Source organism: Dreissena polymorpha, chromosome 14, assembly GCF_020536995.1.
Source record: "Dreissena polymorpha isolate Duluth1 chromosome 14, UMN_Dpol_1.0, whole genome shotgun sequence".
NCBI lineage: Eukaryota > Metazoa > Mollusca > Bivalvia > Myida > Dreissenidae > Dreissena > Dreissena polymorpha.
This window is the reverse complement of record NC_068368.1, coordinates 39,256,398-39,282,059: the sequence shown is the minus strand read 5'-3', so window position 1 is coordinate 39,282,059 and position 25,662 is coordinate 39,256,398. Positions and strand designations below refer to the sequence as shown.

Genomic DNA, 25,662 nt, shown 5'->3' with positions numbered 1-25,662 from the left:
TATGAATCTAGTTTTTTTTAATTTTATTAGTAATTCAATAGTAAAATTTTAAAAGATTTTTTTAAATCATAAAATATAAAAAAATCAAATTAAGGGGGAAAGTTGTGTAACATAATGCACACAAAACGCACATTTGGGGCATTGTTGGATTTATATAATGATCGAAATTTGTACCACATTTCATACAATCTTAAATAGGCAGCCATCTGGATCAACAAATCATAAGCCTCGGGTTATAATTACCGGACACGAATATTTGCTTACCGTATGTGTCAATCTTCGGTCATTTCCGTATGTATTCGTTAGGTGTCCGTTGCATACGTATATTTAGGTTGCAGACACGTGACTTAACAAACGGCCAATCAGAATTGTACATGTAGACACGTGACGTTACACAGCCAATCAGAATTGTACACATAACAATTATCAAAGCTTTCGTTGTTTATATCTATATTTATGGACAGTCTTACTTAAACGGCCGAACATAAAAGTCGCATTATTGCTGGCTTTCGCGGGATGGGCCCATTGCGGGCTTCGCATGTATCTTGTATTTGACAAACATTTTGGAAACGTTGTGTTGTGTTAATAAGCAGAAATAAAACGCAAAGAAATCAGAAATGAACTTTGTTGGTTATTACTGTGTGATAGCAACGAACAATGTGTAATTACGCTACACAACAATTACATCTAATTGAATCATTCATTACATCGTCTTATATCAGTCTGAATGATATAAATACATCATTTAAAGGGGCCTTTTCACAGATTTTGGCATTTTTTAATTCATTCATTAAATGCTTTATATTGATAAATGTAAACATTCGATCGTAAAGGCTTCAGTAAAAAATCAAGAATAAAATTAAAAAAAGGAAAAGAACATTGCCCGGAGCAGGTTTTGAACCAGTGACCCCTGGAGTCCTGCCAGAGTCCTGAAGTAAAAACGCTTTAGCCTACTGAGCTATTCCGCCGAGTACACATACTTGACGTATTTTATACCTTATATAAGCAATCTTCGTAGTTTCACAAAATTTAACGACAAAAACAGAACTCTCCAAATTATTCAATCGTTTCGCGTTGCAACGCTTTATAATTTTTAGGTTTTAAAATCGTCAAAAGATGCATATAATGGCTATATTAGACCATGGTAAATGTTCAGTATTACTGTGTCCTCACAAATATCATAACTAAAACGAAAATTTGCGAATCTGAAACAACTTTTTTCAATTTTGTCAATTTACCAAAGCGTGAAAAGATCCCTTTAAATGAATCTTCTAGACAAATATAGCATCTGAAAAAAGATGTAACATCTTCCAAAATTATGTAGCATCTAATATAATAATTGAACATCTACCAGGATCATGTAGCATCTACTTGAATCATGAAACATCTACTTGAATCATGTAACATCTACCTGAATCATGTAGCATCTACCTGAATCATGTGACATCTACCTGAATCATGTAACATCTACCTGAATCATGTGACATCTACCTGAATCATGTGACATCTACCTGAATCATGTAACATCTACCTGCAGTGTTCTGCCGTGAATATTTACTGTTGGGGACAGGGACCCTTTAGGGTTAAAAAAGAGGGGACAAAAAGGAAAAATCTGGGGACTAAGACATATATCTGTAGCAGTATTAAATTTTCAGAAACTAATTACCTTTTACTTGCACTCTTTACTTAAATTTGCTTGATTTCTTATTACAGCCAGTCCACAGGATGTAACATTCTACAGTAATACAAACTTGAACATTTATAAAACTTTTTAACTGTCAAACAATTGTCAACATATTTACAAAACTTTGAACAGATTTATGGTCATTTGACTCAGCATTGCGTGTCAAAGTACTTGTTCGATAATTAGAATTACTGATAGTAAATGCGTTTTTCTTTTTTGTGCTTTATGCACAAACTGCATCATGTCATTTTGTTGTTGTCAAACAGTGACCAAGACAATTTTCAAAGACAATTTGCTTGGAATGTACATTTAGGGGCAGACTTTTTTGTCATTGCTTAACGATGTTAGGACTAAGGAAGACTCTGTTGAGGTGTTGTTATTATTATCGTCATATTTTCTAATTTTACTTGCCGGAGGAAAAAAACTAATGGATTTTGTTTTCTTCGGCCAGTCACTTTGCGCCATTTTGATAGGTGTGAAAATTTCCTTGATATCAGCTGGTTCTTAAAATCTCAACTGACAATTGCAATAAAGTGTTATTAAAGTAAATTAACCATTGGCTACACAATGATGTCACGTCCAATAAAATAATTCGTTGAAGTTGCACATTCATTCCATTAGTTTACCGACTTACACATTGAATCTATTAGTTTTTATTCCGAATTCCTGTGCGCCCGTGGCCCATATACAGAAAACGGGTGGGGACAATTATTTTATTTTTGCGCCAATGACGCAAGGGCGCATCCACGGCAGAACACTGTACCTGAATCATGTAACATCTACCTGGATCATGTATCATCTACCTGGATCATGTAACATCTACCTGAATCATGTAGCATCTACCTGAATCATGTAACATCTACCTGCATAATGTAACATCTACCTGCATCATGTGACATCTACCTGAATCATGTAACATTTACCTGAATCATGTAACATCTACCTGAACCATGTAACATCTACTTGAATCATGTAACATCTATAATGTACTTGAATAATGTAACATCTACCTGAATCACGTAAGATCTACCTGAATCATTAAACATCTATCTGAATCATTTTTTAACGTGTACCTGAATAATGTAACATCTGCCTGAATTGTGGTACATCTACCTGAATCATGCAACATCTACATGAATCGTGCAACATCTACCGGAATCATGTAGCATCTACCTGAACCATGCAACATCTTTCTGAATCACGTAAAATCTACCAGATCCATATTTCATCTACCTGAATCACGTAACATCTACCAGAATCATGTAGCATTACCTGAATCATGTAACATCTACCTGACTCATGTAACATCTGCCAGACTCATGTAACATCTGCCAGACTCATGTAACATCTACCTGAATCATGTAACATCTACCTGAAAAACGTAACATCTACCTGAATCACGTAACATCTTTTTGAATAACGTAACAATCTACCAGATCCATATAACATCTACCTGAATCACGTAACATCTACCAGAATCATGCAACATCTACCTGACTCATGTAACATCTACCTGACTCATGTAACATCTGCATGACTCATGTTACATCTGCCAGACTCATGTAACATCTGCCATACTCATGTAACATCTGCCAGACTCATGTAACATCTATCTGAATCATGTGACATCTACCAATATCATGTTACATCTACCTGAATCATCATGGGCGTCCGGAGGAATTTTCCTAGGGGGGGGGAGGGGTCAAGCGGGGTTTTCTCCCCTTTTCCGCCGGAGGCGTAAAAAAATGAAAATAAGGCCAGATAATGTTGCATCATGAAGTATATCTGGAAGGTTACGAGTTAGGAATTGGAATTGATAAATTGACTGTATTGGAGAAGGTTATACCTATTTTTCTCTCCTTTGATCATAGTGACTTTTCTCATATAGAATCTAAATACAAATTCTCACGCACATAGGGCCTGTGAAAGCAAACATTAAGTATTTCAGAGAGAGACCTACGAGAAGACGGCTAGTTCCGAATACACCATTCTAAAGCGAAACAAGGTGAACTGCAAAGTAAACAAGCATACAAATCTGTGCTAACCATTTCATCGAAATACGCCCTCAGTTAAAATATATAGCGCAAAACGAACAGAATACGAAAGGACGACAGACTGCACATCAACTATGGACGGCAAGTGGAACGGCGACATTTGTGATAACGCTCCACATTTAAGCTAAATATTCGTCCATTTTAGAACCCATCACGCAAGCACTTCAGGCTGTTCAATTAGACATAATCGGTGTCAAACAACACGTTGATAATCTGACATCGAAGTTCACCGATCATCTAGAGAATGCGGATTCGATTTTCGCGGAGGATATATTCGGTCCGGAATTAAAAACATCCGAAGATATTGGTGTAACAATGACATTACCACGGCAGTTTGGACGTCAAGTACACCGAGCAGATGTTGGTGGAACCCGTGAAGAATAATATCGACGCACAATTTATATTCCGTACATGGAGTCACTGATCCAGTCTCTAGGAAGCCGATTTTCACAATCTAATATGGCTGCTTTCATGTTATATCAACTCCATTCGAACCACATCCAAATTTCAATCGATCAGACTATAAAGATACAGTCCTTACCATCGATGAATTTTATCAAATCGATAATTTTGACAAAGACGCAATGTCATGGTACAACAGGAACAAGAAGGAATCCACCAAACAGAATGAGTAAGATTTTGTTGACTTGGTCAAAAACGGATTTGTTTCCGGTCGTTCTTAAGGTGATGATCATATTATTAACCCTGACCCCATCACTATTACGGTGGAACGATCATTTAACACGCTGAGATGAGTCAAGATATGGCTAAGATACATCATGTCCGACGACAAGCTCTCAGGATTATGCATGATGAGGTTCACAGGGATCGGATAAAACCCGACCGGAATATTTTATTTAAAAAAACATTGAGAAATTCGGCAGAGACCCACATCGCCTTCTCTTCCTATTTAGGGACTGAATAAATGTTAATTGTTATTAAATTGACTTCTCCGCACGAATTAATCATGTTTAAAACAATGTTTTGAGATGTAAATAAATTGTTCAACAACCGCATCCATGACTTGTTTACATGTGTATGGGTGTTGATGTTCGTGTGAAACTACCCAGGAGTCATTCTGACCCGAATTGTTAAATTCAAATGATCATAATTGTACACGTATAGATTTTTCCATATTCAACTATCTTTTTCGCTTATCGATTTTCCGGGGGGGGGGTCAGCTGACCCCATTTGCCCCTATGTGCGGACGCCCATGTGAATCATGTTATATCTACCAGACTCATGTAACATCTGCCAGACTCATGTAACATCTGCCAGACTCATGTAACATCTACCAGAATCATGTGACATTTACCTGACTCATGTTACATCTCCCAGACTCATGTAACATCTACCAGACTCATGTAACGTGTACCAGACTCATGTTACATCTACCTGAATCATGTAACACAGGGCTCGAAATACTTTTTTATCAATTCGCAAAAATTGCGAGTTGTTAAAATTTTAACTCGCATTTTTTCTTTCCAACTTGCAATACACGTTTTCAAAACAAATGCATCCTTTGGTAGATGATCTTAACTCGAAAAATAAAGCCCTGAACTTGTAGTGATACTGTGGTAACAGATACACAAATATAAAACTGGTTTATTTTAACTTAAAAGGTTTAAAATGCAAGAACAGTGCAAATAACACTATTTAATGGTATACTATGATCAAGGTCTTTCTCAGCAACTCATTTAGCCCTTGTGACACTTTGTCGAGGAGTTTTGTTTTTAAATAAAATATACACTGATTGCACAGCTCAAGAAAGAACTGTCTGATCAACTACCCGACGTGTTTACTTTTTTCGGCGAAAAACTTTGTCCGAATATAGTAAACATCTGAATAATCGGTTGGGGTTACATCTTGCTATTTGTTTTAAACACAAATCATATAACAATCTTAGATTGGTTGTTATTTTAAAATAATGACGTTTATCGGATGCGCACACATCGCTATGTGTTTGTTTCGCATGTTCAATGGGAATACCCTTCATAACGTCATCATATCGTGTGTTCCATTGTGCTATTAACGCGCAAACGGCACTTCCGACAAGTAGCGACCGGTTGTGTTTATTCAATTCTTAAACACAATTTTCGTTCATTCTAGGTCTGCATTTGTGTTTAAATATTTAAGTGCTGGATTAAATAATTATCCGGGATAATCTGGTAGTATATGCAATATGAGATAATCTTAATTGGTCTCCAACTCGCAAAAAATTTCCTAAAAGTTCCTAATTTGTGCACTCGCATTTAAGACGCGTTTTTTTAAATTATCTCGCAAATGGTCCATTTGCGAGTGTTTAATTCGAGCCCTGTAACATCTACCTGAATCATGTAACATCTACCTGAATCATGTAACATCTAACTGAATCATGCAACATCTACCTGAATCATGCATAATCTACGTGAATCATGTAACATGTACCTGAATAATGTAACATCTACCTGAATAGTGTAACATCTACAGTATCTGAATAATGCAATTGTACCTGCATCATGTAATATCTACCTGAATAATGATACATCTATCTGAATCAAGTAACCTCTACCTGAATCATGTAACATCTAACTGAATCATGCAACATCTACCTGAATCATGCATAATCTACATGAATCATGTAACATGTACCTGAATAATGTAACATCTACCTGAATAGTGTAACATCTATCTGAATAATGTAATTGTACCTGGATCATGTAACATCTACCTGAATAATGATACATCTATCTTTATCAAGTAACATCTACCTGAATCACGTAACATCTACCTGAATCACATAACATATACCAAAATCATGTAACATCTACTTGAATCATGTGACGTCTACCAGAATTATGTAACATCTACATGTACCAGAATCATGTAACATCTACATGAATCATGTTACATCTACCAGAATTATATTGCATCTACGAGAAGTATTATCTACCAAAATAATGTTACATGTACAAGAGTCGTGCAACATTTATCAAAAGCATGTACTGTGTATCGTAATGATGCAACATCAACTGAAATCATGCAACATCTACCAGAGTGTTGCAGCATATACCTGAATGTTGCAGCATATACCGGAATGTTGCAGCACTGAATCATTTGAGTCATGCAGTGTGCACCATAATCATTAAGCATTTACGAGTATTATGCAGCATCCACCTGAATCACGCATCATCTACCGGACTCAAGTAACTTCTACCAGAATAAGCATTTACTTGAATGAAGCAACTGCTACGTGAATCATGTTACATCTACCGTGACCATATACACGCATACCGGAATCATCCAACATAGAAATTATTCATGCTAAAAATAGAACAGAATCACGCATCATCTATCCAAATAATGCAGTACTAGTATCAACCACAATCATTCAACATCTATCGTAATTATCAACTCATACCGGCGTCCTGAAACATCTAGTAGAATAATTCAGCATGTACTGGAATCACGTCTACTGGCATCATGCCTGTCTAAGAGACATCTAAGAGAATTTTGGATCGTGTTACGGACTCATGCACCATTTTTTAAGATTCAAAATGGTTTGGCCCCTGACTATATGGGAGAACATTTTATCCCGCAGGCCTCTATTCATTCATACAGGACCAGGTCAACTCAAAAAGGTGCATTTGCTGTCCCCAGGGTCAAAGGTTTCGGGTCAAAGTCCTTTTGTTACACGGGATGCTCATTATGGAACAATTTACCCTCCAGTATTACACAGATTGACAGATTGCCTGTTTTTAAGTCATCTTTAAAAAATTATTTATTAGAAAATCTGTAATTTTTTATGTGTATTGTTTGTTTTTTCGGCTTAAGGAATCAGTTTTAGTCAGCAATTTTTATCAAAATTGATCCTATCTTTCAAAAATGTTATGCATTCTCCATTTTTTATTCTATGTATTTTAGGATGGTGTAATAAATGATGCTATCTGTGATATCTAATTTATTTCTTACACATTTTTTAATAGTGTATTTTTAGGATCTCATAATTAATAATGATATCTGTGATATCTTAAGTATCAAAATGGTCTGTGATATACATGCATAGTATTTAATATATTTATTTAAATTATGTTGGTCATTTTATTGATGTAATTTTGTTTAATATTTAAGTGCCACTCTATGTCATGCCACCAGCTCAAAGGACCACAATGGAAATATGGGTTTACCCATTTTTGTGTTATCCTTGGTGTTGGTATGTATGTGATGGTATATTTATTTTCATGTATGTTATATTTTATATTTTGTACATGTTGTAAATGCCCTTGTATGCATTCCTTGCCGAAATAAATCTATCTAAATCTATCTATCTATCTATTGAATAATAATGCACCATTTCTCGGATTCATGCAACTTCTACCGGAGTGGTGCAACATCTTTAAAAAATACCGGTTATACATTATTCAACATAGCATAGAACCATTAGTCTATTAGTATATAACGAAACTATGCAGCATCTACAAGAATCATGCGACATGCGAAATCTAACGGAATCATGCAACATCTACCGGATTCTTGCACAATCTACCGGAATCATTCGACATCTACACGAAAACATAAACCCTGCAATATCTAAGAAAATCATTCATTAACTAGCGGAACCACGTCAAATCCACTGGAACCGTGCAACATATACGGGAAACCACGCACCATCTGCCGGAACCATGAAACGTAGACCAAAACCATTTTGCATCTACCCGAATGTGTTAAAATCTACCTCAAACGTGCAGCATTTATTTGAATGATGTGGCATTATCCCAAATCATGCAAGATATATAATTAACAGTTAGCAGATGATATATTCCAAGCTTTGTTTAACGGCTGAACGGATTCGGAACGTTATAATAAATTGTTTCGAACAGTCGTACTTACGTGCATGCCGGTGACCGGCACTTGTATGATCCTCGACTAGATATCGTGGTGGCACTGTTGCCAGGAGATCCTGGGTTTGATCTCCACTCTTGCAGCGTTCTCAAGATCGTCTCTTTAGACACCAAGTTATGTTTATATCCAGAGTTCTGACTTGAACAGGTTTGGGATTTCGATGCAGTCGAGCATTTATAGATACTGTAAATTATATATTAAATTTATAAATAGGTTTAAGGGGCTAGTTATATTCAGTAAACGTGTATATTTTAATGATGAAAAATACATAAAATGACAATCGGGTCGGCAAGCTCAGTTGCTAGAGTGCTGGGAAACAATTAACCCTTGACCACTTAAGTATTTTGACGCATGTGAAGTCTTATAGAAAGTTGAATTTAATTAAACACCTTTTGACTAAATTGAAGTTTTAAAGGCGTCATTTTCAACCCTTAGATACTGATAAGCAGCAAACAGCAGTTATTCACAGGCTGATCTGGTTATATGCTGGTTGCAAGCCATTTTCACTTTGCTTCTTATAGGGGAAAGGGTTACAAGGATCGCGGGGTGCAAGTAGGGCAGCTACCTGCTCAAGCATCGGCTCTAAGCGCCGTTTAACCAGCTAAACACGGAAACGTGTGAGCATGAGAACGGACTGCCCTTAAATGACTGAAACTGTTGAAAATGGCGAAATATCAAAATACAAAAAGATAATAAACAAAACATGAAATATCGGTGTCCATTCCAGGCATGGATTGATTACGGCACCCCTCTGAACACCACCAGTAACGAGGCATGCAAGCTCTTCGACGCTTCTGTCACTCAGGTGTGTTTACTTTTTATGCTCCCCGAAAATTTTCGGGGGGCGTATAGTTGCCAGTTTGAAGTTCCTTACTTCCGTACTTCATCCTTCCTTCCGTCACACTTTTGTTACAGGTTCTCATAGCGCCTTCAATATGTTATCAATCTCTTACATATTTGGCATGGTAGGTACCTTGCATGGACCTCTACCTTTTGATGAGGGTGATAATAGATTTTTATCCGTCACAATTGTGTTACCGTTTCTAATGGCACCTTCAAATAAATTCCGATCTCTAACATATTTAGCATGTAGGAACCTTTCATGGACCTCTAACTTTTGATGAGGTTTGAGGTCACTGGTGTCAAGGTCAAGGTCAACGATGCTAATAATAGATTTTTCCGTCACAATTTTGTTACAGTATCTCATAGCGACTTCAATATTTTACCGTTCTCTTACATATTTGGCATATAGGTACCTTGCACGGACCTTTACCTTTTGATGAGGTTTGAGGTCACTGGGGTCAAGTTCAAGTTCACGGAGACTAAAAATAGATTTTTCCGTCACAATTTTGTTATAGTTTCTCATAGCGCCTTCAATATTTTACCGATCACTTACATATTTGGCATGTAGGTACCTTGCATGGACTTCTACCTTTTAATGAGGTTTGATGTCACTGGGGTCAAGGTCACCAAGGCTAATAATAGATTTTTTAGGTGTTTTATTAGCACATAGATTGACAAAGCGCATCATCGGGGAGCATCCATCAGTTTCACTGATAGTCTTGTTTTAATTCTTTTTAAATACTCGTATTGCTACGGATCACTTCTTCATCTACACGTGCACTATGGCAAGATTATTACGTGGATTACTATATACACAAACACATTTATATTATTGAGAATTAAGCAGGATTCATGGATATTACTAGTTTTTCTTACAATTTAGCGTTTTACTTTTTTTCTAAATATTGTTGTTGTTTTTTAACATTGAGCTATTAAATTAATCTCTTGTTATCAGTGCGAGTAATGTTGCTATATTTTAATTAGAAAATTTTCTGGACCATTATGAAGGCTGCTATATTTAAATCAGAACATTTTTTAACAGTATGTAGGCTGCTTTATTTAAATCAGAACATTTTTACCACTATGTAGGTTGCTATATCTTAATCAGAACATTTTCTGACTAGTATGTAGGCTGGTACGACGACGACGGCGTCGGTGGTCTAGCAAAGTCACTGGAGGACACCATAGCAGCTGATTCGACCTTTGGTCAGTGTAACTGTACTTACCGCTATACTTACCGCTTACTGTTTGACTGTTAAACATATTTCAGCCTCGCTCTGGGAATAGGGTGCTTAACCCATGTATGCCTAGTGGACTCCCCCCATCATTCTTAATTGGATCAAGTTATTTCCTAAATCAGGGATGTCTATTTTTTTATTTCTATATTTAGAATATTTTTTACAGAAATTTCTTTAATCAAACAGCGCAGACCCTGATGAGACGCCGCATTATGCTGTTTGTCAGGGCCTTTTTTCTAGACGCTTAGCATAAATGGGTTAATTCATGTGCTTTAAGCGTCGTTCCAAATTAGAATGTGCAGTCCGCAGAGGCTATCCAATAACAATACTTCATTCGCTAATGTAACTTTTCATTTAGTCTCTTTTTAGCTCACCTGATTGATCAGGTGAGCTTTTCTGACCGGTCTTTGTCCGTCGTATGTCCGTCCGTCCGTCCGTAAACATTTGCTCGTAAACACTCTAGAGGCCACATTTCTTGTCCCATCTTCATGAAACTTGGTCAAAAGCTTTGCCTCAATAAAATCTCGGCCGAGTTCGAAACTGGGTTGTGCCGGGTCAAAAACTAGGTCACTAGGTCAAAAAAAAAGAAAAACCTTGTAAACACTGTAAAAGTCACATTTCATGCCCAATCTTCATGTAACTTTGTCAAAATGTTTGCCTTAATGATATGTTGGTCGAGTTAAAAAAGGTTCCGGTCCGTTGAAAAACATGGCCGTCAGTGGGCGGGGCATTTTCCTTATTTGGCTATAGAGAAACCTTGTAAACACTCTAGAAGTCACAATTTTTGCCCGATCATCATGAAAGTCGGTAAAAACATTGGTTTTATTGATATCTCGGACAAGTTCGAAAATAGTCCAGATGGGTGAAAAAACATGGCCGCCAGTGGGCGGGGCATTTTTCTCTATATGCATATACTGAAAACATGTGAACACTCTAGAAGTCACATTTTTGGCCCAATTTTCATGAAATTTGGTCAGAACATTTGTTTCCTTGATATGAGAGTTGAGTTTGAAAATGGTTCCGGTCAGTTGAATAACATGGCTGCCAGGGGGGGTGGCAGTTTTCCTTATTTGGCTATATATAAACCTTGTAAACACTCTAGAAGTCACAATTTTTGCCCAATCATCACGTAAGGTGGTCAAAACATTGGTTTTATTAATATATCGGACGAGTTCGAAAATGGTCCAGATCGGTAAAAAAACTTGGCAGCCAGTGGGCGGGGCATTTTTCTCTATATTAGTGAAAACATGTGAACACTCTAGAAGTCACATTTTTGGCCCAATTTTCATGAAATTTGGTCAGAACATTTGTTTCTTTGATATGAGATTAGAGTTCGAAAATGGTTCCGGTCAGTTGAACAACATGGCTGCCGGGGGGGGGGGCAGTTTTCCTTATTTGGCTATAGAGAAACCTTGTAAACACTCTAGAAGTCACAATTTTTGCCCAATCATCATGAAAGTTTATCAAAACATTGGTTTTAATGATATCTCGGACGAGTTCGAAAATGGTCCAGATCGGTGAAAAAACATGGCCGCCAGTGGGCGGGGCATTTTTCTCTATATGTATATTGTGAAAACATGTGAACACTCTAGAAGTCACATTTTTGGCCCAATTTTCATGAATTTGGTCAGAACATTTGTTGCCTTGATATGACAGTTGAGTTCAAAAATGGTTCCGGTCAGTTGAAAAACATGGCTGCCGGGGGGGGGGGGCAGTTTTCCTTATTTGGCTATAGAGAACCTTGTAAACACTCTAGAAGTCACAATTTTTGCCCAATTATCATGAAAGTTGGCCAAAACATTGGTTTTATTAATATATCGGACGAGTTCGAAAATGGTCCAGATCGGTGAAAAAACATGGCCGCCAGTGGGCGTGGAATTTTTCTCTATATGTATATTGTGAAAACATGTGAACACTCTAGAAGTCACATTTTTGGCCCAATTTTCATGAATTTGGTCAGAACATTTGTTGCCTTGATATGACAGTTGAGTTCAAAAATGGTTCCGGTCAGTTGAAAAACATGGCTGCCGGGGGGGGGGGCAGTTTTCCTTATTTGGCTATAGAGAACCTTTTAAACACTCTAGAAGTCACAATTTTTGCCCAATTATCATGAAAGTTGGTCAAAACATTGGTTTTAATGATATCTCGGACGAGTTTGAAAATGGTCCAGATCGGTGAAAAAACATGGCCGCCAGTGGGCGGGGAATTTTTCTCTATATGTATATTGTGAAAACATGTGAACACTCTAGAAGTCACATTTTTGGCCCAATTTTCATGAATTTGGTCAGAACATTTGTTGCCTTGATATGACAGTTGAGTTCAAAAATGGTTCCGGTCAGTTGAAAAACATGGCTGCCGGGGGGGGGGGGGGCAGTTTTCCTTATTTGGCTATAGAGAACCTTTTTAACACTCTAGAAGTCACAATTTTTGCCCAATTATCATGAAAGTTGGTCAAAACATTGGTTTTAATGATATCTCGGACGAGTTTGAAAATGGTCCAGATCAGTGAAAAAACATGGCCGCCAGTGGGCGGGGCATTTTTCTCTATATGTATATAGTGAAAACATGTGAACGCTAGAAGTCACATTTTTGGCCCAATTTTCAAGAAATTTGGTCAGAACATTTGTTTCCTTGATATGAGAGTTGAGTTCGAAAATGGTTCCGGTCAGTTGAATAACATGGCTGCCGGGGGGGGGGGGGGGGGGGAGTTTTCTTATATTTATATAGTAAAAAAAGATTGTGAACACTCTAGAAATCACATTTTTTACCCAATCATCATGGTTTTATATATATCACATATTTAATGCCGTAATTATTGCCCTTAGATTGTCCAAATTTTTATTATATTATACAAAATCCTTGTAAACACTCTAGAGGTCACAATTTTGTGATTTTATGAATCTTGGTCATAATATTTATTTTTGTAAGCAAAGTTTGATGTTTGGTAAGGGGGGGTCAACTCAAAATATAGGTCACCAGGTCAAATCTTACAAAAACAAAAACACTCCATATGCCAGAGTTTTGGTTCAATAATGATGAAACTTGACCAGGATGTTTGTCTGGACAATATCTAGGTCAAGTTTGACGTTTGGTAAAGATTGAATGAACCGACTCATCTCAGGTGAGCGAACTAGGGCCATCTTGGCCCTCTTGTTTAGCAAACCGCCTGGTAGACTAAAAATGTCGTCCTTGATAAGTCTGTGCGGACTTCAGAAGCTAATTTGGGAAGGCACTTTACGCACATGCATGATCTTTATTGTATTCTGTCATACAAAGTTTGAAATCGTTGGATAAACTTGCAATTTAACTGATTTGTTTTCTTAATATGTGTACCACCCGTCCCAAATCTAGTTATGGGTCACGTGATAAGAAATGGCCTTGACCTCTTGGGGACCGGGACAACCGTGCGCCTCAATCCGACCCTCGCAACCAACATCGACACGATGATGGATGTTTGTCATAAGGAGAAGAACTTATCAGATCGCGAGAGAAAACACGTTAATGCAGTGAAACTTTGGTCAGATGGGTATGCATTTATTTATGTGTTTATTTTTTTATGTATTGTTTTGGATTAGTGTATTATCGATTTAACAGTGTTCAAACGGCAAATAGGAACTTAATACAACCATTTATAACTTACGCTGAAAAAATCACTTGTCCGATCATTGTTGATTGTAGAGCGATCTTTTGTTGGCCACCGGATTTGTTTGTTGTTTCAAAAGGGGTATATGAAAGGTGTATATGCATTTTCGGGAAGAATGAAACAACGATATGCAATCCCGTTGATTAACGCACACGTGTGTATTTGGCATCTCGCAGGGAGTTGGTTAAGGCGTGTCACGTTTGGGAGGACATTTTGATGAACGACCCTTATGACATTCTAGCGTTGAAGTTTGCTCACGACACGTATTTCTTCCTGGGCTACTCCATACAGATGAAGGACTCCCTCGGACGAGTGTTTCCGCAATGGAGCCGGGAGCGGCCGCTTTATGGGTAAACAATTCCTTCATGGAAAAGTGTGTTTCTTCATGAGGAGGTACATATTGCCTTTTAATGGATCAGTAACAAAAAATAAGAATACCTCTTGTGTTTTGAAATTATAAGAAGTTTGTAACCCTTTCCCGCTATGAAACGCATTTTTTTATCCGTTTTCAGTTCCTTTAAAATCAAATTTATTTTAAAAGAAACTGTGTCAATATATTCACGTTTTAAATTCATTTCCAACCCAAAGGTATTGATGAGCAGAAAACAGCATATAACCGGAACTGTCTGCGAGTTACTCGCAGACTGGTTTGTTTGTATGCTGGTTGCGTAAAGCTATTTTCACTTTGCTGTTAATGGGCAAGTTAACCAGGTGTGTATTTATGCCCCCGAAGGAGGGCATATAGTGATCGTTCTGTCCTTCCGTCTGCCCGTCACACTTTGCGTTAAGGTTTCGAAAAATGCTCATTACTTCTATGTCGCGTCAGATGTAACCTTCATATTTGGTATGCATGTGTATATGGACAAATTTTGACCCCTTTGACCTTGACCTTGAACTTAGGATCCGCATTTAGGTTTCGAAATCTGCGTTTAGGTTTCGATAAAAGCTCATAACTTCTATGTCGCGTCAGATGTAAACTTCATATTTGGTATGCATTTGTATATGGACAAAGCCTTTGCATACGCACACAAATGTGGACTACTTTTACATTGACATTAAACTTAGGGTCCGCGTTTAGGTTTCGAAATCTGCGTTTAGGTTTCGAAAAATGCTCATAACGTTTTCGGGGGCATATGTCATCCTATGGAGACAGCTATTGTTTCTTTCAGCTACTTACACGGAATGTATGCCTTCGGTCTAGAGGAATCGAATCTATATCCACAGGCAGAAATCATCGCTAGAAAGGTGAAAGCTCCTTTTAGTTTTGTCCTTACATAATTTTTCTGTACAAATTATGGCCCCCTTGCCGTAACAAACACATCGTCATTAGTCCATACGGAATCAAACATGTCATTTCAAGGTAAGTTTTTTGTAGGTATTTAACTTACTAAGGATGTCAGTGAATTAAGTATTCACTTTACCGAAATACGCAACAACCAAATTGGCAATTGGGCATTATTTTGTGAAGAATAGCTTACATTTCAATTGAGGCGGTTTATGCTTTCAATGCAATTGTCAATTAAATGGAACATCGGTCCATTAACGTGTGTGGTATTGGCTGCAGCATGCGACAAACAGGACGCCGCGAACATGCTGTTGAACACACTTCTTCGGAGAAAAAAATTGTATACGATCACATTATTAAAATATAATTATATACAGACCTAATGTAAAGATTTTGCTTCGAAGCAATAATTTTTTTCAAGACATCAATTGCATGTGGTGAGGTGATGGGTGAATTGTTAAAATTTTCCTCTACATACATTATTTTCTTTACCAAATAAAGGACCTCGAGCGAAGAAAACCAGGCATAGTACCAATTTATTGGGTATGCTAAATGCACGAGGAAATGGTAAAATACTGTATACCACCATTTCAAAAATTTGAAAAATAGCCAATACTCTAGTATTTCAGTATGTCGAATAATTTAATTGTTTGTTGTTCTGTTTATAGACACACTACATAATACAAAATGCATGGATTCAACGTATATAAAACCGTGCATATGTGTTCTTCGTTTCTGAGAACACTTCGGCGCACATTTCATAGTGAAGCGGCAGAGATCAGTAGCAAATAAACAAAATATGCATTTTATGACGAATATGTAGTGAAATATCGACATTTAAGATACTAGATTTTAACAGTTTCTATTTTATTTGGTATTTATATACTTTGTGCATACACTTGTATGAAAAATATATTCATTTCCATATGGAAATATGTCATGGTCAATGTTTTTATTTAATCTCGAAAAGGCAATCGTCAGTAAAAAAAAAGCTCAAGTAAGATGTTTGAGAGAAATATGCGCGCGTATATGTACAACTTCAGTTATAAATAAAGCAATATTGGTTGGCTTAAGCAAGAATGTTGACTCAGAACTAAAAACAGTAATAAGTGGCAAATATTTAGGTGTAAACATGTCTATCTTGGAGAATCATGTCCGGTCAGTAAGGAAGAGTGCAAACACCTACCTAGCATTCCTCCGTAGAAACCAGACACGTTTCCTACAAGACATCAACGTTATGTCACACTTAACCATTCAGACACATCCTTTAACCCATTTATGCCTAGCGTCTAGAAAAAAAGACCTTGGCAAACAGCGTAGACCCAGATGAGACGCCGCATGATGCGGTGTCTCATCAGGGTCTGCGCTGTTTGCTTAAAGGAATTTCTGTAAGAAATATTCTAAATATAGAAATAAATAAACTATACATCCCTAATTTTGGAAATAAATTGATTCAATTAAGAATGATGGGAGAGTCCACTAGGCATGAATGGGTTAATAAGCCATCACTGTCCGAGAAACACACATCACCATCAACATGTCACCCCCAACTGGAAGCTGTGTAACAAAGAGTGACCCGTTTGGTGAAATGTGACTACAAAACCACCCGCAGCACTAGCGATATGGATTAGGAGATTGGTTGGTCCGCTCTGCAACAACGTTATTCCAAATTCAAGTAAGCAATGGTCTATAGGATCACACACAATCTCAGTGACATCCGAGTAGTTCTTCCTTTTCCTCGGCAGGCATGATCTCCACAGATTCCATTTTTATGCCCCCCTTCGAAGAAGAGGGGGTATATTGCTTTGCACATGTCGGTCTGTCGGTCGGTCGGTCGGTCCACCAGGTGGTTTCCGGATGATAACTCAAGAACGCTTGGGCCTAGGATCATGAAACTTCATAGGTACATTGATCATGACTTGCAGATGAATCCTATTGATTATGAGGTCACTATGTCAAAGGTCAAGGTCACGGTGACCCGAAGTAGTAAAATGGTTTCCGGATGGTTAGGCCTAGGATCATGAAACTTCATAGGTACATTGATCATGACTCGCAGATGACCCCTATTGATTTTCAGGTCACTAGGTCAAAGATCAAGGTCATGTCGACCCGAAATAGTAAAATGGTTTCCGGATGATAACTCAAGAACGCTTATGCCTAGGATCATGAAACTTGATAGGTAGATTGATCATGACTCGCAGATGACCCCTATTGATTTTCAGGTCACAAGGTCAAAGGTCAAGGTCACGGTGACCCGAAATAGTAAAATGGTTTCCGGATGATAACTCAAGAACGCTTATGCCTAGGATCATAAAACTTGATAGGTAGATTGATCATGACTCGAAGATGACCCCTATTGATTTTCAGGTCACTAAGTCAAAGGTCAAGGTCACGGTGACCCGAAATAATAAAATGGTTTCCGGATGATAACTCAAGAACGCTTATGCCTACGATCATGAAACTTCATAGGTACATTGATCATGACTCGCAGATGACCCCTATTGATTTTCAGGTCACTAGGTCAAAGGTCAAGGTCAAGGTGACCCTAAATAGTAAAATGGTTTCCGGATGATAACTCAAGAACGCTTATGGCTAGGATCATGAAACTTCATAGGTACATTGATCATGACTGGCAGATGACCCCTATTGATTTTCAGGTCACTAGGTCAAAGGTCAAGGTCAAGGTGACCCGAAATAGTAAAATGGTTTCCGGATGATAACCGAAGAACGCTTATGCCTATGATCATGAAACTTAATAGGTACATTGATCACTAACTGACTAATGGGGTTATTTACCCTCGGAACTTCGGTTAAAAACCATTGCCCGAGCACACTGCTTAACATAGAACTCTGCATAAAAAGCCGAAAACGGCCATAAAATGGACAGCCCGATTTTACTGGGCTGTACCATTGGTATAAATATAAAACTTTGCAGTGTTGGTGCGGTGCCTTAATAAAAATCTATTGGTTTAAAAATATATAACCTTTATATGAAGCGTTAAAAAAAACGCAGTGCTATACAGTGAATAGGCCTAACGCGGTTAAAAAGCGGCGTTTTAATTGGTTGATCCGATTATATAACGATAGCGCTGATTGGCCGAAATTTCTTATTAAGGATTGCCAGTAGTTCAATCCGTTTTAAAATAGATTTTCCCAGGGCTGACTTTGTACTTTTAAGAAAAAGTAAACAATAATGGTTTATAATTTATGCAGAAATATAAATGAAAGAAAAAGAATGAGTTAATCCAAAAGAACTTGGAGTTGTTTTATAGTATTAGATTACTATGTTTTGTTACGTTACTGTACTTATTATTAATTTATATCATTCATATGATGTTGTTATTGTATGTTATTCTTTGTATTGTTTTTTAAGGAGGAGAGAGAGAAAGAATAGCCCAATTTTTATAAGTAAAGATGGTGAAAACACACATACTGTTGTATGTGGCAGCATCATTACCAGACCCACTGTTCAGTATATACTGCAATGGGTTTGTTGGAGTCTTTAAACTTTGTGATCTGTGGTTTAAAAATTTGAATCCAAACAGGACTATTTTAATATATTAACAAGAGTTCCGCGGTCGGAGATGACCGCATTGAAGCCGGATTTTTGATTTAAATGACAGGAAAGTACCTTTCGTGTTTTTGTCAATGCAATACTTAAATTACTGAAATATTGTTCAAAGGTCAAAATGAAATGTAAGTACTTTTCAAGGCATGAGCAAACCTTGTGTTATGTTTTGAATGCATGCATATACATAACAATTTTAACATTTTAACATTGAAGGTCACAGTGACCTTGACCTTCAAATGAATGACATTGAAATGAGCAGTGGTGATCTTCTAGTACTGGCCAACCTTTATGTCAAGTTTGAAGACTCTAGGTACAAGCATACCAAAGTTATAACATGGAATAAGAACTTTAACATTTTTACCTACCAAAGTTATAAGAACTTTAACATTTTTACATTCAAGGTCACAGTGACCTTGACCTTAGAATGAATGACCTTGAAATGACCAGTGGTCATCTAAGTGTGCTTGCAAACCTTCATGTCAAGTTTGAAGACTCTATGTCCAAGCATACCAAAGTTATAACAATTTTTACATTTTAACATTTAAGGTCACAGTGACCTTGACCTTCAAATGAATGACATTGAAATGACCAGTGGTCATCTTCTAGTACTGGCCAATCTTTATTTCAAGTTTGAAGACTCTAGGTACAAGCATACCAAAGTTATAACATGAAATAAGAACTTTAACATTTTTACATTCAAGGTCACAGTGACCTTGACCTTCAAATGAATGACCTTGAAATGTCCAGTGGTTACTTACTAGTTCTGGCCAACCTTCATGTCAAGTTTCAAGACTCTAGGTCCAAGCATACCAAAGTTATAACAACTTTAACATTTTTACATTCAAGGTCACAGTGACCTTGACCTTCAAATGAATGACCTTGAAATGTCCAGTGGTTACTTACTAGTTCTGGCCAACCTTCATGTCAAGTTTCAAGACTCTAGGTCCAAGCATACCAAAGTTATAACAACTTTAACATTTTTATATTGAAGGTCACAGTGACCTTCACCTTCAAATGAATGACCTTGAAATGACCAGTGGTCATCTGTTAATCCTGGCCAACCTTCATGTCAAGTTTGAAGACTCTAGGTCCAAGCATACCAAAGTTATACCATGAAATAAGAACTTTAACATTTTTACATTCAAGGTCACAGTGACCTTGACCTTCAAATGAATGACCTTGAAATGACCAGTGGTTACTAACTAGTTATGGCCAACCTTCATGTCAAGTTTCAAGACTCTAGGTCCAAGCATACCAAAGTTATAAGAACTTTAACATTTTTTATATTGAAGGTCACAGTGACCTTGACCTTCAAATGAATGACCTTGAAATGACCAGTGGTCATCTGTTAATCCTGGCCAACCTTCATGTCAAGTTTGAAGACTCTAGGTCCAAGCATACCAAAGTTATACCATGAAATAAGAACTTTAACATTTTTTATATTGAAGGTCACAGTGACCTTGACCTTCAAATGAATGACCTTGAAATGACCAGTGGTCATCTGTTAATCCTGGCCAACCTTCATGTCAAGTTTGAAGACTCTAGGTCCAAGCATACCAAAGTTATACCATGAAATAAGAACTTTAACATTTTCGAGCACGCCGCCACCCCGCCACCCCGCCACCCCGCCACCCCGCCCGCCCGCCCGCCCGCCCGCCCGACAACATCAATCTATAAGCCGAGATTTTTTCGAAAAAAATCCGGCTAATTATAGAAAAAGGAATACACAGATGTGTAATATGTTTGTGAAACAAAATAATAATATTTGAGGGTTTTCCAGATCACAAAGTGGTTGAACATTGCCACAATATGTTTACATGCATAGTCAAGTACCATTTTTATGTGTATGTTTAAAGTTTAAACTAAATGCCAAACAACAAGATCTAATCATAAGAGAGATATGTTTATATCTAAGAACATTTATTAATAGGGATGCCAGAGCCTGATTTAACAGCTCTCAAATGTAGAGTGAAGTTGCATGTGCAAATGCAATTATATGAGAAGGAAAGGAAAAAAAAAGAAAACAATATATGATATCACATAGAGTGTGTAACTCTCAATTATATATTAATATTGCAATTGAGTATTGAGTTGTTAAAAAATTAATGAGTACAAGTTTATGTATGTGGCTCAATGTTGAACACTTGCAGACAGGGAATATAGCCGTAATGCTCCAACATAAGACCCTGTCTGTATGGAACTTAAGGAGGATTGGGCTATGGAAAAGAGAGATCCCCCCAGAGTAGCATTAAAACAATATTTAAAAGTGGGTTTAGTAATAAACCCTTATATGTTAAGGGCAATAACTCACGTGTCTCCAAACGGTCACCTTCATAGGGCCACATAAAAATTAAGGGTAAGACAATGTACTTTACAGTTAAAAATAAGACAAAGACAGCTAAATTTGTACAAGATGTACATTATTTACAATATGTACAGGACTATATGCATTTATATATTTAAAATACATGTTGCCACCCTGGAGGGTTGAAAGAAGGAGAGATTTTATGGAAGTGTAGGCCGATGTGGGTGGGGGAAAAGAAGAGCCAGCAGGGGTGGTGTCACTCAGTTGTAATAAGGGAGGTAATTGTGATGATGAAGTCTACAATGGTTGTTTCCCCTGGACCAGAGGGAGTGCACGGTAAATGAAAAATAGTTTGTATACTATTGAAGGAAAATTGATAATGGTAAAATGTAAAATGGTAAAAAGACCAAATATTACCTAGATACGTTAAGATAAACCCAAAAAGCTCTAATCTATCCAATATTATTAGTATACTGATGATAACATTGGAGGAAATAATACTAAAGTACCTTATATGGTATCCAAAATGACAATTAGACAGTAAAACCAAGGCAATTTGCTATATAAAATAGCAATTTAATATAAAAAATTAGGATATTTGCTATAAAAGTAGCAATTTTAACATGAGTTAATGCAATAATAATAAAATTAAGGCAATTTGCTATATAAAATAGCAGTTTTCACAAAAATAAGGAAATTGCTACACAAGATAGCAGTTATAATAATCCTTAATGTGCTCCAAGGTACAAGATTAGTACTTTCAGCAAGGTCGACAATACTTTGTCTTAGATAGGGCTAAATAGGTGTTTATAATGGTATAAGGCCCTGCACCGTGCACTCCAGTCCGACATGGTTCTTCGAGTTTGAAGGGGAAAGGATGGGGTGTCAAAGAGGAAGGGAGGGGGTGCAATGCAGCCAACAATCCCAGGTTACTGGACAGCCTCGTCCTTTCTTGTAGTAAGAAATGCCACACATTTTTAAAAGAAAACAGTCACAAGACTGTATAATTAGGTGGGTGTTGGCTGCTCTCCCTCCCCCAATGACCTAGATTATGTCAGTTATTTGACAATCTAGTAAGTATTTGGCAAGGGCAGAGAAGACCGGGCCCCTAGCTGCTCCCTTGGGGTCTAGCACGTTGGTAAGGTTAAAAACTAGTCCATGGGAGTGCAATGCAGCTTCAAGGTGGTCCCTCTGCGCCTTATGGTTAGGACAGTGTAGCAGCATGTGGGGCGCAGTGAGAGGTTCCTGGCACCTAGGACATGCAGGGTCTATACCGAGGACATACTTTCCTGCGCCACCGGGTAATAGGGTGGTTCCCATCCTCAGGCGCGTGATGGCTCTGTCAAGCACAATGCTTGCCGAGTATCTGTCAGGCGGCCTGAGGGTTTTCGCAGGTCTAGTAAAAGTATGTCGACGGGAAGACAAATTGTCGGTCCGGAGATTCCACTCGCCCAAAACAAATTTCTTTGTCAGGGAGTAGATCTCAGAAGGTGCCAGGGGTTCCCCAACATCTACGGCCCCCCTTAAGAGGCCCTCTTTGGCCCCCCTGTCGGCCTGTTCATTCCCACTGATGTTGACATGTGCTGGACACCATACTAATGTGACCTTTAAAGATTTATCTAGGCACTGTTGATGAAGTTCCAAAATGCTAGCTAAAATATCAGGCCTAGATCTGCTATTTCTGTTTTTTATGGACTCAAGAGATGACATTGAGTCTGATAAAATAGCAGTTTTAGTAGGTTTATTGACCAATATCCAGCACAGAGAGAATTTAATTGCCAAAAGTTCTGCTGTAAAAATAGAGAGATTGTTGCTGAGCCTGTGCGTTTTACTAATGTTTTTTGAAGGGATTACAAAAGAGTTGGCTACCAAACCAGAGTTAGGGCATTTGGAGCCGTCAGTGTAGATTTTTAGATGCTCAGCATACATATTGTCTATAAGAGAGAGAGCTTCTGACTTGATGAGTTGTGGCAAGTCAGTTTTCGTTATTTTATTAGAGAGTGATAGGTCAACATCAATGGGTCCAAGCGTCCAGGGGGGGGCCTTGGAGGGCCTCAGGTCTGCTACATGTACCTTGTCGAGACCGGCATCCTCAACCAGGGTCCTAATACTCGCACCAAAAGGTAGGGCGACATGCTTACGCTTAAGTATTTTCCCCTTGACGAAGGTGCCAGTCCCGACAAGTTTGTTTACGGGGTTTGAACCATGCCGAGACTTAACCCTGGCCCAGAAATTGAGGGACTGTTGTTTTCTACGCAAGTCAAGAGGTAACACACCGGCCTCCTCCTCTAGCAGTGCACCCGGTGTACAGTTTAGGGCTCTCAGAGCTATCCTTAGGGCCTTGTGTTGAATGGCATCAACCATTTTTAGGGCGTTTGGCTTAGCACATGCATAGATTTGGGCTCCATCATCTAGCTTTGGACGTATAAGGGACTTGTAGAGTGTTAAGAGGCTATTTTTATCTGATCCGAAACCTGTGCCTCTTAACATTCTCATTAAATTTAGGTCCCTTTCGCACCTTTCTGCCAAATATTTGAAGTGGTGAGTAAAAGTTAACTGTTTATCTAGGTACATACCTAGAAATTTCACCACTTTTTCAAAGATAATTTTGGTGCCGCCTAAATTTAAGTCCAAAGAGTGCTGAAATTGTTCGCCAAATAGTACTCCTACTGTTTTGGTTGGAGAAATTTTGAATCCCCATTCAATTGCCCATTTCCATATGGAGTCTAAGCCTGCTTGAGCCCTCTTTTGCAGGCGTAACATGTTAGACCCCTTTAACCAAGTGCCTGAGTCATCGGCAAACTGGGAGATAACCATTCCTGAGTCTTTTACGGCATCAGGTAGACCGTATACGATGAGGGAGAACAGAGTTGGGGATATTACGGACCCCTGAGGGGTTCCGCGGTCAGTTATGGCTACCTCTGATAACTCCCCATCGACCCTGACCTGGATTTTACGGCCCTCTAGGAATGCTCTGAGGTAGTGGAAACAGTATCCAGTGATTCCATAGTCAGCTAGCTTTTTTAGTATGCCGAAGGTCCATGTTAAATCAAAGGCGGCCTGAAGGTCCAAAAAAATTGCTTATATTGATTGCCCTTGATTTTTTGCAGAGAGAATATCATGTTGTAATCTAGCTAGCTGATCAAGAGTAGATCGCCCCTTCCTAAAGCCAGACTGGAAGGGGTTTAGTATGTTATTTGATTCCAATAAGTGTTCTAATCTATTTTTGACCATTATTTCTAGTAATTTACCTGCATGTGATGTTAGACTTATTGGTCGATATGAGTTTGGATCATTTTTGTCTTTACCAGGTTTAGGAATTGGAATCACTGTGGCCTGCTTCCACTCGGGTGGTATCCTGCCTGTCCTATACACCTGATTGAATAGGTTAAGCCAGATTTTTAGAGTTATGGCTGGCATATTTTTAAACATTAAATATGCTATTTTGTCAGGCCCCGTGGCGGTGTTGCTCCTGCTGTTAATGGCACTTAATAATTCTGTAATAGTGAAAGGTAAATTGAGAGGCGTGCTATTATCCCCAGGCTCATTTAAAATATTTCGGTGCTCAGTCTCAAACCGCTTTTGATAATTCAGAGTTTCAACGGGAAGGTTTGAGTCACTGGAGACAGATTGGAAATGTCGTACCAAAAATTGAGCCTTGTCCCTTGGGGTAGTGGCAATTTCGCCTTTGTATTTAAGTAGCGGTACAGGGGTGAATGAATTTCCTTTAATTCTGTGAATTTTTTGCCAAAAATCCCTAGTATTTTTCTTATTAATGATAGCTGAATCACAGAATTCTTTCCAATTTTGAGTTTTTGCGTCCAAAATAACCCGCTTTGCCTGATTTTCGAGGGACCTATAATTAAGAAGATTATGCTCAGCGGGGTTCTTTTTAAGAATTTTTAAAGCATTTTTACGATCCTGTACCGCATTGGAGCACGCCTCATTCCACCACGGGACCCTATTTCTGGCTTTGACCTTGCCGGAGGAGACCGGTATGCTACATTCCGCCATGGACAGTATCCTGCTGGTTAAGTTAATACAAAACAGATTTGGATCCTGGGAGTGAACATCTGCAAGGGAGAGATCTGAGCAGAGGTCCCTAAACTGAGCCCAATTAGCTTTTTCCAATAAAAACTTTTGCTCCCCTGAGCATTG

General features: G+C 38.1%; 1 protein-coding gene across 2 annotated transcripts in view; it reads left to right on the top strand.

The window, feature by feature from the left end:
- Positions 1–25,662, top strand: part of LOC127858929 (tetratricopeptide repeat protein 38-like) — a 46,040-nt gene that overhangs the window by 7,039 nt on the left and 13,339 nt on the right. For both annotated transcript variants that reach the window (XM_052396272.1, XM_052396273.1), the window contains exons 2-6: positions 9,347–9,424; positions 10,587–10,668; positions 14,052–14,226; positions 14,520–14,693; positions 15,513–15,588. In XM_052396272.1, coding sequence (XP_052252232.1) covers positions 9,347–9,424; positions 10,587–10,668; positions 14,052–14,226; positions 14,520–14,693; positions 15,513–15,588 — 585 coding nt within the window. The remainder of the gene's footprint in view (positions 1–9,346; positions 9,425–10,586; positions 10,669–14,051; positions 14,227–14,519; positions 14,694–15,512; positions 15,589–25,662) is intronic.